The 17,416-nt window shown below is 40.4% G+C and overlaps 1 protein-coding gene across 2 annotated transcripts in view; it reads right to left on the bottom strand.

Annotated features, from left to right (window-relative positions):
- ezrb (ezrin b) overlaps positions 1-17,416 on the bottom strand; it is a 45,456-nt gene that overhangs the window by 8,558 nt on the left and 19,482 nt on the right. For both annotated transcript variants that reach the window (XM_037750981.1, XM_037750980.1), the window contains 6 exons: positions 15,293-15,388; positions 11,985-12,259; positions 9,798-9,881; positions 9,555-9,701; positions 2,966-3,062; positions 2,229-2,392 (listed from right to left, as the gene is read on the bottom strand). In XM_037750981.1, coding sequence (XP_037606909.1) covers positions 2,229-2,392; positions 2,966-3,062; positions 9,555-9,701; positions 9,798-9,881; positions 11,985-12,259; positions 15,293-15,388 — 863 coding nt within the window. The remainder of the gene's footprint in view (positions 1-2,228; positions 2,393-2,965; positions 3,063-9,554; positions 9,702-9,797; positions 9,882-11,984; positions 12,260-15,292; positions 15,389-17,416) is intronic.

Here is a 17,416-nt window from a genome sequence, read left to right as displayed (position 1 = left end):
ACACACACACACACACACACACACACACACACACACACACACACACACACACACACACACACACACACACACACACACACACACACACACACACACACACACACACACACACACACACACACACACACACAAGCCCAGATTCACCACATGATTATACAAGCTGCTCAATTACCACTGTTCAATAAACAAAAAATAAAACATCTCATGCATCTGGCATGGTCACATGCAGTATACTGATCTTTCATGTAAATACAATTTATCCCAAATGATGAACACTTGCAGTTTGAAATTGCACCACGTTTACAACCATGTTTTATCCTGTAAAAGCTGCAAGATGTGAATGCAGTCATCAGTAACAGGGACTCTTTAAAAGGTTTTTACCTACGTTAAAGGGACTGTTTGTAAGAATCAGAAATGCTTGTTAACAGCGACACCTGTGGTCGTTAAGTCAACGAAAGTCAGCGTCCTTTTGCTCGCGCTTGTGCTCGCTCTACATAGACATGAACGAGCATCGCTCAACACAGTGAGGAGACACACGTCAGCTAAAACCACAATATCACTCTATATTTCAGCTGCTTGGCAGTAATGTTAGCTGAACAGACGAAGGTCTCTCCATGAATCACTGCTGACTTGAGCTGCAGCAACTAATCAGTTAATCATGCACTGTCCAATCAGCCTTGTATCTACATTGATATCTGCAATAGATTTATAAAATGTAAAAAAGATTTAAAGTAAACTAAGAAAGGAAAAACTTGTCAAATATTCTGTTGGATTTGCCTCACTGTCCTATTTGTACTCCAGCTTTATTAATAATGATTCTATAACCTGTGCTGCAGTAACAACCGGATGTCTCCCTGAGGGTTTCATTATGTTTAAATGATCTGTCTTAAGGGACTCATCACCAACCATCCAGTAACTCTGTTTGGACACCAGCCCGGCCTCTGTCTCACTGTGAGCTACTGTGTGTGTGTGTGAGTGAACCCTAACTCTGTCTGCTGGTGATCTAATGGTTCACTCACTGGTATTTACTGTGTTGTCTGCTCGCCGTTACATCACCATGTTTGAACAGCTGTACGGGGCAGACAGTGGGCCGACCAGCTGTAGCTGAGCTCGGGGTCAACATCCATTCGCTTTCAGTTCAGCCAATTCAGGAAGCACATTTCCCTTACTTGAAAAAGGAACGCTGTGTTATTGCCCAATGGGAGGTTTCATTTTACATGCTGAACTGCGTGAATTGAAAGTGGCTTTGAATAGTATATCTGTCAACAGTGAAGCTGGTTCAGACATAAAAGAACAAGGTCAAACTGCCTGATTCTGCTTCATGCACTGTCTTGTGGTGTTCAGCATCATAAAACCAATATCTAAAGAAATTAACAAGTCATCTTAAAATGTTAGCGTACTGTACGTTTAAGCCCACTAAAGTGTTCTTTCCTGAGGCCAGCTCATGCTTTTAATGCTTTGCATATTTACGCTATGATAAGATGCCAGTAGCGTGACGAGGCGCTGTATGTTTGGCATTTTTTTTTCAGGTCGCCGAGAGTTGAAAAATGTTAAACTTTAGATAAAACGTGGCACTCATCACTGTCACTTTGTACCGAGCTGTCCAATCACAGGGGAGGAGGGGCGGGATAAATAGCCCACCACAAAGATGTGATCAAATGTGTTTTGTGATGAGTATTGGTCTTATTCTCTATGTTATGCTATGTTATTGTTTTTTTATTGTTTTACTGTGGACTTTATGTTGTCAGCCTAAGAAAATAGAAAGTGGCTAAAATCAGAACTTAAAGCTGAAGTAGGCGATGTCCTCCTGTGCTCCTAACGGCATCTGCAAGATTTCACAGACCGGAGGAAAACAAGCAGTAAGAGCTGATCTGAGGTCTGCTGTCCAGCTGCCGTCTATGAGAGCCGGCTGCCAATCACTCGCAAACTCCGACCAAACGGTCAAACTAGGCAGCGCTGATCAAATATGAATCAATATTATTTTACGTTAATGCTTATTTCTCTCCTCAAATGTTTTCAGAATCATCTTGTAGCGCACGGTTTAGCTGTACAATGAGAGAGGTTGTGACCCGGCAGCCATGTGAGATCAGATTGTGATGGCTTGAAGGAACGCCAAGTACCGGTCACATCATTTTGGGATAGTTTTTATGTTTTATCGAAATGGAAAACTGATTTTGGAAGTGACCAAACTACATATCACATATATGTGTTTCCAGGCGTCTGCGTACCTCTCCCTCTGTTTCTGTTGCTTCTCCTCTCGGGCCTGGGCCTTCATCTGCTGCACCTCGATCGTGTCCGGCTTGCGGCGACGCATGAACAGCTCGTGGTTGCCCATGCACAGCTGCAAGATGCGCTTGTTTATGCGCAGTCTCTTTGCGTAAAACACAAAGTCCTGAAATTTGGAGAAGAAGAAAGAAAAAGAAAGAGAGAGAGAGGGAGAGAGAGAGAGAGAGAGAGAGAGAGGAGGAAAAAGAAAGAGAAGAACAAATAAAGTGCTCAGCTGCCTGTTCATTGTGCTTTGCTGATAAAAAGGACAAAGACTCCAGTCGTGGCTCTGAGCAGGTGCAGGGAAACTTTTAATACAGATTACTGCTACAAATAGAAACTGCTCCACTTATAGTGAAAGGTAAAATAGCCTGAGCGACACAGATAAGGTATATAACTCTTAGTTGTGAGTGTTTGGGGTCCATCACTAATAGCATTGTCTGGAAAGTAGCCCTGGCTATTCTGTATGCTAGATCAGACTGAGGATATGTCTAATGGTTTTTCTCTTCGCTGCAGAGAAACATGATGCCACAGGTAAAAACGAAAGAAGAGAGCTAAAGTATAGACACACACTGCAACTTAATACGCTCATTTTATCTAACAAGAACTCTTAAACTGGAGAAGACTGTTAAGGAAAAGACGTATTTCAGGAATAGAAATGACAGCATGTGTAACAACTAAAAGCTGAAGTATTACTCACTGGAGATTTTCTGTCGATGGGCTTGATGATGAACTTCTTATCGTTAAAGGAAATGTTTCTGATCTCACTCCAGGGGAAGCCAATCTTAGGGGTCAATCTGAGGAAGTGAGCACATGAACACGAACGTTATACTGTGATACGAAACTGCTGTATGAGGGCCACGATTTAATAAAGACGTTGAATGGCACAACCAAAAACAAAAATCCTTTATAACCCTGACAGTATTTGCAATGGCACGATGTAAATGTTCATAGCTACGTCGACGACATACAACTGTACACATCACTAATGGCAGATGATCCCAACATCATTTCACAGGTTGTCCTAAAAATATTTATAAGTTTGGATGTGCAACAATTACTTGAAATTAAATGAGGACAAAACCACAATTATAGTTATTGGTGCTGATCCTAAAAGGGACAAAATTATATGTAGACTTTAAAGGCAAAAAGCTTTGGTGTAATTAATTTGTGCCCAAAGACTATATTTAGTATGATAAGGACAAATGACACAACATCTGTTCGAATTGGTCTTCGAAAAGTCTTGAAATTTGGTACAGACATACACAACAATGCAACTTTTACATTTTTTAGATCACATGAAATATCACACTTTAATTAATAAAGTAAGGATTTTTTTTAAAAATTAGGAAAAACGCTGACATTGTAAATGTTTTCCATATGAAATATGTTTTTTACACTGCATATGTGTGCATATCTTTGATATTCAACTTGTTATAAGTTCATTGATACCAAAAAATACTTGATTGTGCTCCTTGTGGTTTCTGAGATGCAGTCACACTATAAAGTATATAGTATTTATCAAACTTTCTTGTTTGCTGCTGCCTTTTATTAAACCAAATAATTATCTTATACTGCACTATAACTTTTACTCTTGTGTGTTATACTCCTTTTTAGCTTTTATTCTAGCTTTTTTTTGTATTCTAGATTTTTAGCTTGTTTTTATTTTCTAATCTTTAACGTTTTTATAACTGTTTTAATTATGTCTCAATGTTCTTTTGCACTTTGTCGCAATGTTCTTGAATGTTTGTGTAAAGCACTTTGAATGCCCTGTTGCTGAAATGTGCTATATAAATAAAGCTGCCTTGCCTTACTATATCTAGTATTTTGGCACAAGGGACTACTGTTTTTTCAGGCAGAATTGGTGTAATAGAGAAATGTAAGACTACATATTCCACCTGAGAAATCTTTTCTTTCTGATGCAAAGAAATTGATTCATGCTTTGGCTTTCTCTCTCTGGACTGTTGTTACTTTTCAAGCAAAAATGTCAAATATTATCTGGTTTCAGCTTCTCAAATGAGAGGATTTGCTGCTTTTCTTTGTCATATATGACAGCAAATTTAATATCTTTGAGTTTTGGACTGTTAGTTGGACAAAACAAGCAAATCTTTTCACTGTTTTTTTAACATTTAAAGGTGCAGTGTGTAGGATCTGGCGGCATCTAGTGGTGAGGTTGCAGATTGCAACCAACTGAAACTTCTCCCGTGTGCCGAGCGTGTAGGAGAACTACGGTGGCCGACAAGAAACATGGAAACGTGAATGACCCTCTCTAGAGCCGGTGTTTGGTTTGTCCCTTCTTGGCTACTGTAGAAACATGGCGGCCGGCTCCCTATGTAGATATAAACGGCTCATTCTAAGGTACGAAAACACGATAATTCTTATTATCAGGTGATTAAACACTAAAGAAAACATACTTATTTATATTATATTGCATTTCTGCCAATAGATCTCCCTAACTGTGACACACTGTTCCTTTAAAAACTAAAATATGAATCGATTAATCAAGAAAATACACGTCAGATTAATCGATAATGGAAATAATCATCAGTTGTAGCTCTATTTATTATAGTAACACAGATATTTAAAGTGTTATGTAGACATAATCAAACACCAAACAACTTCAGACACGTCATTCATTTCAATCAATCCCACTGCTGCATGCTTTGGTGTTATGAATAAACCTCTCAGGCTGGATTTCGGTATCCACTGTTCGAATGAGGGCTGAATCTCGGGTGTGGCTCGCTCGTTCTATTGTGCCAGACAAACTGAACGGATGCCAATCTCATTCAGCACAATTCAGAGTAGCACAGTAAACATTGACAAGCCGATAGTGTTGTAATCTAGAGAGGCAGGCATCCACCACGCAGCGAAACTACTGCTGTGAAACTGCACTGCCTAAACTGGAATTTCACTCAATTACTGACCCTGACGCATGCTTGTGGAATTGAGAGAACAATGTGGAAGTTATCTCAGCGATTGAATAATTCTCCTTGTGGTTTATTGAGCCGTGCTCTATCAGTGGATTCATGCTTGTAGAAATTATTGCTGTAGTGATGCGGTTTGTAAAATGTCGCTGACAGCTTGTAGTGATTTAAAGGAGAGTAGAGACACTGTGGTTGTTGAAGATTTCATTAGCAAGTCTCATACTAATGTATGAGAATAAACCTATTAGCATTTGATAGCAACGGCTTGTGGAACCAGTAGGTATTTTTCAGAGATGCGACAATTAATCGATTAGTTGTCAACTATTAAATTAACCAGCAACTGTTTTGATAATCAATGAATCGGTTTGAGTCATTTCTAAAGAAAAAAAGTCAAGATTCCAGCTTCTGAATGAAACACATTTTTCACTATTTTCTGACATTTTATAGACCAAACAACTCATCGATTAATCGAGAAAATAATCTACACATTAATCAACAATGAAAATAATCGTTAGTTGCTTTTAGTTGTAGGTTCCAGCTTCTCAAGTATCAGGATTTCTTGTTTTTATTTCTGTTTTATCTGATTATAAACTGAATATCTTTTGTGTTTTGGACAAAACAAGACGATTGAAGACGTCACCTCAGGCTGTAGAAATGGTTGACATACATAAGACAAATAAAAGCAGCCAATCCAAAAACATTTCAGAAGCTGAAACCTGAAAATATGACAATTAATCGATAATCAAAATAGTTGCAGATGCCGACGTGTGCCGGGATGTCAAACAAAAAACATGAGTTTGACCTATTTTTCAGTTATTTCTGCAGCCTGATACCTGATAACTTTGGCAGCTAGATACTAAAGTTACTACTGAGTTAGTATAAAATGAAAAAGAAAGAGGATATTAATTACTAATATGTTTTTGGTATATTCATTTTTAATCTGTTTTGTGTGTGTGTGTGTGTGTGTGTGTGTGTGTGTGTGTGTGTGTGTTTGAGTAGGATGGTTGCTAAGATGAAACTTTGGCTTAAAGAAACCTCTAAAAAACTTCCATAGTCCTATAAAATGAGCAGCGCCGTGGTCAGCAGAGCAGCGCTGCGGTCGAAAAGTCAAAAAATGACGTCCTCCTAATGTCTTTTCCTAACCACTTCTCCTTGACCTCGATGGAAAACGTCATGAGGTCAAGGAAAGATGAGAAGGAGACTTCATGAGGACTTAGGAAAAGACAGCCGCAGTGATGCGACGGCGGCGGGTATTAGTGACGCGCATCTGCCGTGGTAAAACTACAATGTCCCAAAGATGGACTACAAAAGGCGGTGCTTCCACCCCGTACGTTGTTTAATAGCTCCTTCAGTGACAGATTGCTTCATCCGCGGTGTGTGAAAGAGAAATACCGCAGGTCCTTCTGCTGCTGGAACACTTTACGTCAACATCTAATAAAGGATTATCTGACCTTAAAACGTGGACAACCAGTGAAAAATATCACTTCATTACCAAGGCTGGAATTGGAATAAAAAAGGAATAACCTCCAGGCTACCACAGAGTTTATATGATAAATAATGAGGTATTTTTTGAGTTATGGTGAAGGAATAGAACCATTAAATGTATATTTCTTCCCACTGTTTTTCGGACGTAATATTTATTTATGTTGATTATGTGTTTACTACATGTTTACTGTTCATTTTATTTGTTATTCTTGTTTTGTTTTTTTTACTTTTTTGAAATAAATACATATAAATAAAGTGAAATGAAATGGTTGTCACTGTCCACTCATATTTATCAACATGAATCCCAATTATGACTGTCTGAAAATAATATGCATATTGTTTGTTTTCATCAACGGCAGAATGGTGTGTTGCTTTAAAACTTGCAGCTGCAAGGAATTGTGGGGCGGCATTATCTCCTTTCCTTTGGTAAAGGATGGTCCAGTGTATCCTATATGCTAAAGGAGATAAGAAAGGAAGCATTGAAGCACCTTTCCTTAGTATTTAGAGGATTCAAACAGCTCTCATCACGGCTGCTACTGAGCAACGTCTGGGTCATTTCACCTCGTTATGAAGGTTCCTAAGAGAGAAAAAAGGACTTGTCGACCTGCAGCCCAGGAGCACCTAAGGAGTTAAACCAGCACCAGACTGTGCCTTGGCAAAGCCTCGGCCTGCACTGCTGCATTGTGGGCCGGCTGCCCTCGTTGGAGAGACAGTGTTGTAGTTTAGCCTCGCATTCTTAAGTGCCGCACAGCTTGAAAAACCAGTCGGCGTAGCCATGGCTACAGCAGAGGGCACCGTGGAGGAGAGGCCTTCTCTTTGCTGATCCCAGGGAGCACATAAAGAGACAGACTCACACGGGGACACAGGGACCCGGTGTGCTCTTTAACAATGAGTTTCTTGCTCTTGTCAGGGGTTTCATACCACAGTTAAGATATAATAAGTCTAAATGAGAGACTGTATGAAGTTTAACACAAAAGCAGTTACAGTAATTAAATCATTTAGACGCCTAAAGCTGATGTAAGACAAAGAATGAGACGGTAAAGGTTCAATTAGAGGCCTGACATGCTACACTTTGTCATTACCCCGTCACTGACTTTCTGTGCTCATTTCTTCCACAAAGTAGACCACACTGCTTTCAATAGATGCTGCCATGACAGCTGACACAGCCACTTTAAAATGGGAAGAGCTACAAACTGGTAGTGAACAACACAACTCAGCCAGAGCAGAGTGCCGCTTGAAGGATTTCCAGCACAGGGTGAGGTGTCTATAAAAGGCACCTGGGATGAAGTGCTCCTTTAACACACTTCAGTCCAGTAACCCCACAGACGAGGCCACCAGCAGCCCAACGGGAGATCTCAGGACTCATTTCACCAAATAGATGGTGATTACCTCCCACACTGCCTTGCAATCTATAAACTGAGTGACAATCACGACCAGGCGTAATGGTCGGCTGGAGTCTGGCGACACCCTTTCACATGTCTCAAAAAGTAGGTTTCCCTTCAATGCCCAAACAAAGATTCATCAAAACAAGCAAATATTACTTTTTTCTGTCATGCTGTCTGCAGGTAAACAGGAGCAATAGGTAGTGATTAACTGCAGGTATGAAACTGGACACGTCTGAGGTTAGACCCAGCACTAAGTCAGGGGGAAATAAAACCAGACTTCCAAGACAAAAATGGGAAAATAAGAAATGTACAGAAGGGATTTCATGTAAATCATCATCAGTATAAATGGCACACTAAAGCTGAGCATACACTGTACGATTTTAGAAATGTTGTTGTGTAATTCCTACTGCTACTGTACGAGTAGATTGTTTGCGATGTAAAGCCAAAGCTCGCGATTTATGTACGGTCCGATCGTCAGCCATGACCTGAGCGCTCACACTTTACATATAAAATAGAAAAAAAAGCTCAGAGGCAGATAGTGACCGGGGTCACAGGGTCACAGTAATGCTAAGAAGGCAGAAACGTGCGGCGGAAAATGAGGCGCCAGCGTATATGGACTCTCAGTTGGCTAGGAAGACGTGGACAGCATGGCTTGTCCAGAGAGAATTGGAGGTAAGCTAACTACGTTTTACGATATCTATTGTAGCCTACATTGTTATTTTGATAGCTACGCTCTGATTACTGTAAAAAAAAAAAGTAGAAAAAAGGCACTTGGGGACGTTGGGGAGTCGGCTCATGGCTCTGCTTCAACTGTGTGAGAGCCTGATGTCAGAAATTTATCCGACTGTCCGACGGCCGGTCAGGAGGAGTTCATCAGTCCTCGCCCCCCCCTGTACACTGCATGGCAAACGACGTCTGACGAAGCTGACATCAGGTCGACTCAAAAACGAGTTGTGCGGCTCAGAATTTGGGCAAGAAACGGACTAAAATTGTACAGTTTGTGTCCAGCTTTAGTGTACTTCAGCGGATAGTTTTTTATCATTCAGCAGTATGTAGAGTAGTAATTGTACCTCTGTAAGCGGAGGAGTGAACAAAAGACGTCCTATTTATCTGATATATTTACAAGAGACGATGATTATGCACAATTATGTGCAGCAAAAGGCACAAATTCTAAATCATATTAGGTGATTGGTGTACAAAAACCTCAAGATAAAACAGATTATTTCAGCTGAACTCTGGAAATAATGTTAGATAATAAAGACACATAAAAGCTGCTGAGTTTTAATTATCAAATCAGTCTTTAGAGATCCTCCTCCCTAAGACTGTGTTCATTTGGCCTTCATTGTTATTCCTGTCATACTGTCTGCAGAGAAACAGGAATAGTGATTGAGTACAGACATGGACCTGGCCCAGCCTGTTTAGCTCTCAGAGCTGCAGCGTCGGTAGCAGCAGCCAGAGACACACAGAAACAGACACTAACAAACACAGTGCTTACTTGTCGCTCTGCTCATAGATGTTGAGTCCCAGGGCGTCCACTCCCAGCCACAGGTCCGTTCCCTTCTTGTTCTTGATGTCAAAGTAGTTGACTCCGTACATTTCCAGGTCCTGGGCAATCTTCAGGTACTCCAGCATGGCGTCCTCCCTGCAAGAACGGACAGAGGACGACATGAAGTTATTATTATTTCAATGTATTCTTATTGAACTCAATGAGTGAGATTATATATAAAAGCACACTCACTTTAACATGCTACGGTGCTCCTCGTGCCACACCTGGATCCTCTCCTCCCACTGCTCTCTGGATAACTTGTGCTGCTCCTGGACTCTACAGACAGAGAGAAGAAAGCAGCGACGATCAGCGACATCACCACACAGAGACCACTAACAGACAAGACAAGCTGATATCTTTGGCTTTGGTTTGATAAGTAACATTATGGGCTCTGTTGTCATGCAAGCATTGCATTGTGTAAAGTCAAACTTTGCTTTGGTTAAGTGTGTTTTTTACTTGTCTGAATTACGTTGGTATTGCTGACTTTCCTCTTTACTGTGACTGGCTGTGCGACACATTGAGAGGAAAAGCACAGTAGGGTGTGTGCTGCATTCCAGCAGAGCAACTTGAAGTCAAGATTGATGCATTTTGTGCACCGTCAGACATCTAACCCTTTCTAAAATCCTATAAACCCATTCTTATTACCGTCATTAGCAGTTTTATTGTTGTTGATTTATTGTTTCTTGTAGTTTGTTTGTTTTTTTAATTTGTTTTTTGTTCCTTATTTGACTTGTAGTCATTTGTTGTTATTATGTCATTACTAATTGTCATTAGTAGTTTTATTGTTATTGATTTTTTTTTTTTTTTTGATTTTGGTTGAAGTGTGTTTGTCTTGCTTTTGATTCTAATACATATCAGTTTTTACATTGTGATGTAGTGTTTTTGTTCAGACTCCAGGAAGAGAAGGGTCCAACGTGGTAGTAAATAATGGGGATTCTGGGTAAATAAATAAATGAATAAATAAAATTGTATTCGTATTTTGTGTTTCACTTTCATTTTACATTCCCAAATGAGCAGGAAAAAAATCTGTTTACAAACAGCTACAGTATTACGGCGTATTAAGCCTCATACAACCATCTGAAGGTGATGGGAAGTCTACAATAACACAAACTTCTGTACTCATGTTTATGTAAGCATGGGACGATATGAAAGTTAACCAAAATATGGTTAAAACTCATACATTTTGTTACGAAACATAACTTTATTACATCACAGATAGGACAGGCATCTCTTTTTACTGAACATTTAGTGAAATCAAACAATCTTAAATGAGGTAATCATAAATCATAAGGTCCCCCTGCATAAATAAAGGATAAATAAGTACAAAAAAAATATCAATACTGTGTGACTCAGGTCTTTCTTACATGATAATATCTGTATTTTTTTTTTTTTAAAATCAGGCTCTATTTTTCACTTCTCTACGATGATCGCGGGCGAGACAGCTTTTTCAAATCACTCAGGGGAGGATATTCACGATTATTCCAATGATGTAAATTCACCACGATCAACTTATGAGTGTTTTTTTAATCGTGATAAACTCCTATATCGTCCCATCCCTACGTCTGTGCACATCAAACTAGCTGTTGGTGCTATCCTACACAGTTTTTTTAGTTTGTCTAACGCAAATCAACAGCAATGCTGGAGATTGTGACAACCTCAGGACAGACACAATTCACATGGTTAAACACAATGACCTCCAGACTTTCAACATGTGCAGACATATCATGAATTTAAAAAAGAGACGTCATCATGTACTTGACGGCATATTTGAGCTGCTGTTTTTCCACATTTCAAAATCATTGCATGTTCCTGACTTCTACAGGCGATGACAGGAGCCGATACGATTGTACATGCTTGTCACCAGTCCCTGACACGCCCACCCAAACCCTCGACTGCTTCAACCACGAAAATACCTAAAGAACGCAGCCACTGTCTTGGCACACTGTTCCTTTTATGCATAATTAATGATGTAATAAAAGTTTGGTCTATAGCTCTTGAATGCTCTGGTGCAACTAATGAGATACTCCGGTATCTTAAATTATATCACAGGTATGTACTGTATGTATGCCTTGAAAGCATGAATTGGCAACTCTATACACTGACAAAGGGAATAGATGACATACAAACACCCACACAAATGATTAAAATGCTTTAGACTCATCACTATCTATAAATCAGGGTGGAGATGGTCCCTGTTAATGTTCTTCTTCCTCTTAAATGTCTCTAATTATTCAATAATGACCTTATGCAACAAATTACTTTGCGCCAGTGCCAAAGCGTATTGCTTCAGTATAATAAGCCAAGTGCATTACTACATAACATCTTGCCTTTTGACCTAGGTGCTAACACGACAACAAAGCTCGACTGTTCTCGTCTCACCTGGTTGGCAGCAGGCGTTCGGTAAGCAGGTATCCGGGCTGGTGGACTTCCTTGTTGTAGTCTCCAAACTTGGCCTGAACGGAGTAGGAGGCGAGCAGCACGGCGGTCTCCGGTGGACAGTAGACCTCGTCGCTCAGGATGCCTTCCTTCACCTGCAGGAAGAACAGCTTCTGGGTGATGTCCTGGATCAGCTCCTCGGACACATCCTCCGGGAAGAACTTGGCCCGGAACTTGAACTGCAGCGGGTTCTCCTTCTTCATGTCCTGGGACGACACCTGGAGAGGAATTACAACATAGTTAACATACGGTATCAGGTGGGCATTGAAGGAAGAGTGGGACATTTGGGGAAATAGGCTTTATTGTTTCCTGCCAATGATTAGATGTGAAGATTGATACTAGAGCTAGACGTGACAGACGCACCAATCTTCTCATCCAGCTCTTGGCAAGAAAACAAAGAAGCGCACTTTTCCTAGAATGTCAACCAGCTGGTAAAGCTGGATTGTAATTAGTTGAGTATTATCAGGTGTACGTGGGGTATTTAGCCAGGATATGATCAACACGGAATCGTGACGGTTTATAAAGTGCATTCAGTTTTTAATAGTATAAATCATAGGGATGTAACAATACATCAATCTGGATCGACTCAATGATAAACAATCCAATACATCGATGCAAAAGTGAAAATATCATTATTGTGCCATTATTTTGAAATTCCCACTTGATATTTATTATTTTTATTAAAAGGTTTATTAAGTTTGTGAGGTGATATAAATGTAACTGATTGTGTTAAATGGGAATATGATATCATCTCATATCGATCTCAGGCCCCTGAATTGAATCAAATCGAAATCGCATCGTGGCAGACTTTCAGCAAATATCGTATCATTGTCCAAAGAATTGATATAATATTGTATCGTGATGAAACTTGTGATTTACACCCCTAATAAATCATAAGTAATGTCTCAAACCTGTAAACTGTGTGTCAATGTTTAATAAATTAGGAAACAGCTTACAGTTCTGCAGTTTCATGGGTGCACTGCTCTTAACCGAAAGGGGATTTACCACTACCATTCAGTGGAAATACACTTTAATTACTCCGAGGTACAGTACGTGTTTACACAACGTGCCTCTTCCTCTAATTTCAAAACAGGAACCAAGCGGTCTTGATGGAGAGAATGGGGCTGGGAATATTCCAGTTAGAGCGAGGCATTGTGCTGGTGAGCTGCAGCGTCAGCGTCAGCACACAGTGTACAGTTTACTGCTGCTGACTGAGGCAGGCGGAACCCTTTCTCTTTCTCTCACTGACCCGTGTTTATGATTATAAAGTGCAAATAGGACACTTTTGAAGATTCTCTAGATAGATTAGCAGGGTTTCCTACCTATTTGTTTCAGTCAGGTAATTATTCATCAGATAAGAAAGAAACAGACCGAATCTACTCACTATAGTTTTTATACCTTCAGCGACAGCGATAGCCGCGGCCATTATGTTTCTTCAAATTTGGCACAAACGTCCACTTGGACTCAAGGATGAGCGGATTAGAGTTTGGTGGTCAAAGGTCACTGTGACCTCAGGTCGTGTCAAGAAGGTATCCCGCAAATTGTGAAAACGTGCAAAAACTCACAAAGACTAACGAGACTCGCTGCCCGACGACCTCTCCTAACCTTAACCCGTCTTGCTATAGTTTCGCAATTTGCTGGTTACCTTCTAGACACGACGTTGACCTCACGTCCGCCCAATTCCTGTGAACGCGACATCTCGGGACGCCTTTAGCAAATTCCACTTGGACTCAAGGATGAACTGATTAGAATTAGGTGGTAAAAGGTCACTGAGACCTCACAAAACACATTTTTGGCCATAATTCAAGAATTTATATGCTAAAATGATGAAGTGAGGACATTTTGGACAAACATGGCTGTAAACTGTAATTTGGCATGTTGACGGAGGCATACAAACGTGAAGCGGTAATTCTAGTTTACAGTCTGTAGTTAATGCTGCACTATATGGCTTAAGAGCCAGTAGAGTCAGGTGCACATTTTTAAGAGCATTCCACCAATTTAGCATTGAACTCCTGTCACATTGTCAAACTCATGATGGACAGTTTAAAAGATAAAGGGTCTAAATTGCTGCAGCAGAACCAGAGATATCGTCTTTTTTATTCCATGCATTCTTCTTCCTTGTCAAAACCTGGCGCACAACGTAGATGCTAGTTCAATTTGGTTTCGTTTTTTTTTTTGCACAATAGGGAGAAGAAAAACATAACCATTTCCAATGTCTTTGAACTCCAAAATATATAAATAGATAGATTGATAGTAATTAATACTAGGTCTATATTTTATGAAGCCATAACACTGATTGTATACATGAAATAAGGCGGGCTACTTAACGGTCAAGTGAGCCTATGTTCAGATAATTACCTCTTCTATGTCTCTGGCACGTCATCAAATAATTAGCAGGTCTGTATTTAATAGCGATGCATCAGTTACAACAAGCCCAAGGTTCGGTTTGAACATCGTTGCACGGTTTGTTCTTTTACAGTTCGGTTTTGCATCCCTAGTAGATGCTAATGTAGCCTCGAGCTAGCTGATGTGTAAAATCTGTGTTCCTCTTCAAGAGACTATTAATGCAGAACTATCTGGTGTAAAGGGCTGCAGGGGTCGGTAGGTCATATACAAACAGTGATACCAAAACAATCTTAAACATCTGGAATTCTGCTTATTTACAGGCATGACTTCATCCCTCTGGTTGATTTGCTTTTTTGCATAACAGATTACACGAGTTAGATTGCGAGCAGCTCCAGGAGTAAGAGTTAGAGAAGCTACAGTAACCGGTGTTTACTCAGGGATAACAGAGAAGAACCAAAAGCAGTTCTGGTTCATAAAGAGTTCACGCTCTTGCTCTCGCTGCCACGTCGGAAGTGAAACCACAATACAGCATCGTGAATATATACATACTATATATAATACGGTGGCTACTGATTGACTGGAAAGCAAACAGTGGAGCTCAGAGAAAGAATGCATCTCTATTGTTTATACACTTTGAATCCACAGGAAGAGGGAGAGACATGGAGTGAAATGGCCATGCAGGTATGTAGGTGGGAGGTATCATGAACAAATTATACAACTTAGATTGTGAAATAACTAGCGTGACGGTATAAATGACATTGTGTGCGAATGATGAAGCATTGCAAGGCACTGGAAAAGTATTTCCTCCAACCCTAATGACCTAATAATGTGAGCATTTATAAGATAGGAGGATTATTATGAGATCAAATCAAACAAAAAAATATTTTTTTTAAGATGGATCTTACCTTTTTGTCCAGTTTTAGCCAAGTGTAGTAACCTTTGCTATCCATGTACTGAAGTCCGAAGTACCAGACCTCACGTAAGCCGATGGTTTTCACCACCTGCACAGAGAAAAGGAAAGACAAAGTCTTAAAACACAGTAGGGCTGCAACAAATGGTTATTTTCATTATCAAATAATCTGCTAATTTCTTTTTTATGAATCCATTAATCGTTTCATCTATGAAATGTAAAAAAAGCTCAATCACAACTTCCCAGAGCCCGAGGTGACGTCTTCAAGTGTCTGTCACTTTTCACCAAAAATCCAAAACCCAAAAGTACACAACGGCGTAGTAGCAACCTATCAATCACAGGGTAGCCACGCCCTAAAGCATCCCCTGCTTTATGGTCTATCTGACTCTAAATGGGACCATAATTTACTAAATGAACATTATGCTGTTTTGAAGAAGACTTGAAACTAGTGATTGAGACCATAAACTCATGTTTACAATGTTTACTGAGGTAATAAATCAAGTGAGAAGTAGGCTCATTTTCTCATAGACTTCTATACAATCAGACTTCTTTTAGCAACCAGAGGAGTCGCCCCCTGCTGGCTGTTAGAGAGAATGCAGGTTTAAGGCACTTCATCATTGGCTTCACTTCTCCAAGATTTGACGAGATTTATAAAATTCACAACCGGCACTTCCAGGAAAACAGTTTATGAGATGATGATGTAACCGTAGTAGCCAAAACAAAGAGATCACACCTCAAAAGTCAATTGAAAAATGTAAATGAATCACTGATGGTTTCCTTCCAGCAGAGCGAGGAGTTGTGAAAAGGCCTTTGAAGGCTTTGCAGACGCTGGCGAGGCCTGAAAAATCTAACCTTAAGGTGGCATACTCAGGTACCACACTAATCTGCTGAACAACCCTCATAGTATTACACATTCCCAGGCCTGAGTATGGACTTGGCTACGGTAATGATACAAACAGTCAACTACTGCCAGGACAAATAAAGATACACTTTAAAACACTGCATGTTGGTTGCAATTTGGGGAACAAATGTATCTGGACAAGGAGACGGTCACCACTGTCACTGAGACTCAACCTATCCTTGTAGTGCAGACGTAAAACACAACGCAAAGGAGTAGCAGCTCTACTCCGAGTCCCTCACAGATGACTGAGCTTCTCACCCTATCTCTGAGGGAGACGCCAGCCAGCCTCCTGAGAAAACCCATTTCGTCCGCTTGTACCCGGGATCTAGTTCTTTCGGTCATGACCCAACCCTCATGACCATAGGTGAGAGTAGGAACGAAGATTGACCGGTAGACCGAGAGCTTTGCCTTCCTGGCTCAGCTCTCTTTTCGGCACAATGGTGCGGTAAAGCGAATGCAATACCGCCCCCTCTGCTCCGATTCTCCGGCCAATCTCACGTTCCGTTGTCCCCTCACTCCCCAAGGTACTTGAACTCCTTTCACTTGGGGTAAGGATTCATTCCCATGAAATATCACCTGTGAATATTATATGTCTAAAGGGCTTTTATTGTGAAACATAGAAGAGAAGGAGTGGATCTCGCCTGATCTGCCTTTGTCAAGGTTGAAAGGAGTAATAAAGTTCACCGCCCTGGTTCAGACTACGGAGCCTCTGTGTTGTTGTTGTGTCATAAATAATATAAAGCAATATCAGCATATTTAATTAAGGGTAATTCCTAGTAATGGTGAAATATTTAAATAACACTACTTGAAGTAACACTTAGCTCACATCTCTCGGTCTGTTGCAATATGCAGCACTCACGAGTATGACAACTCTTTAACAAAGCGGTCCTATTGTTTGACCGGTGAGGAGGAGTGATACTGTATAACGTGCTGCATGACCAGCATCCTGTCTCTGACTCAAGGAACAGACTGAGAGGGCCAGAGCGAGGCTGCTGTTACTTTCTGGCAAAACTCCTCATTACTAACGTCTAAAAGGCACATTATGAGCCCGGCTTTAATTTCAACCGCACTGGAAACACTTCTTTCTAAGAACAGATCAGCAATTTTAAGATTTTTTTTCAACCAATATTTGACTGTGCAGCTGAGGCAGAAAGTGAAAACCCAGTTATAGATCTGGAATAATCACTTGCGCTGCAGGAGGAGGAGTTTACCATTTTC

Source organism: Sebastes umbrosus, chromosome 18 (assembly GCF_015220745.1).
Source record: "Sebastes umbrosus isolate fSebUmb1 chromosome 18, fSebUmb1.pri, whole genome shotgun sequence".
In the NCBI taxonomy this organism is placed as follows: domain Eukaryota; kingdom Metazoa; phylum Chordata; class Actinopteri; order Perciformes; family Sebastidae; genus Sebastes; species Sebastes umbrosus.
Note: the sequence above shows the minus strand (reverse complement) of the source record. Positions and strands in the feature narration are given on the sequence as shown.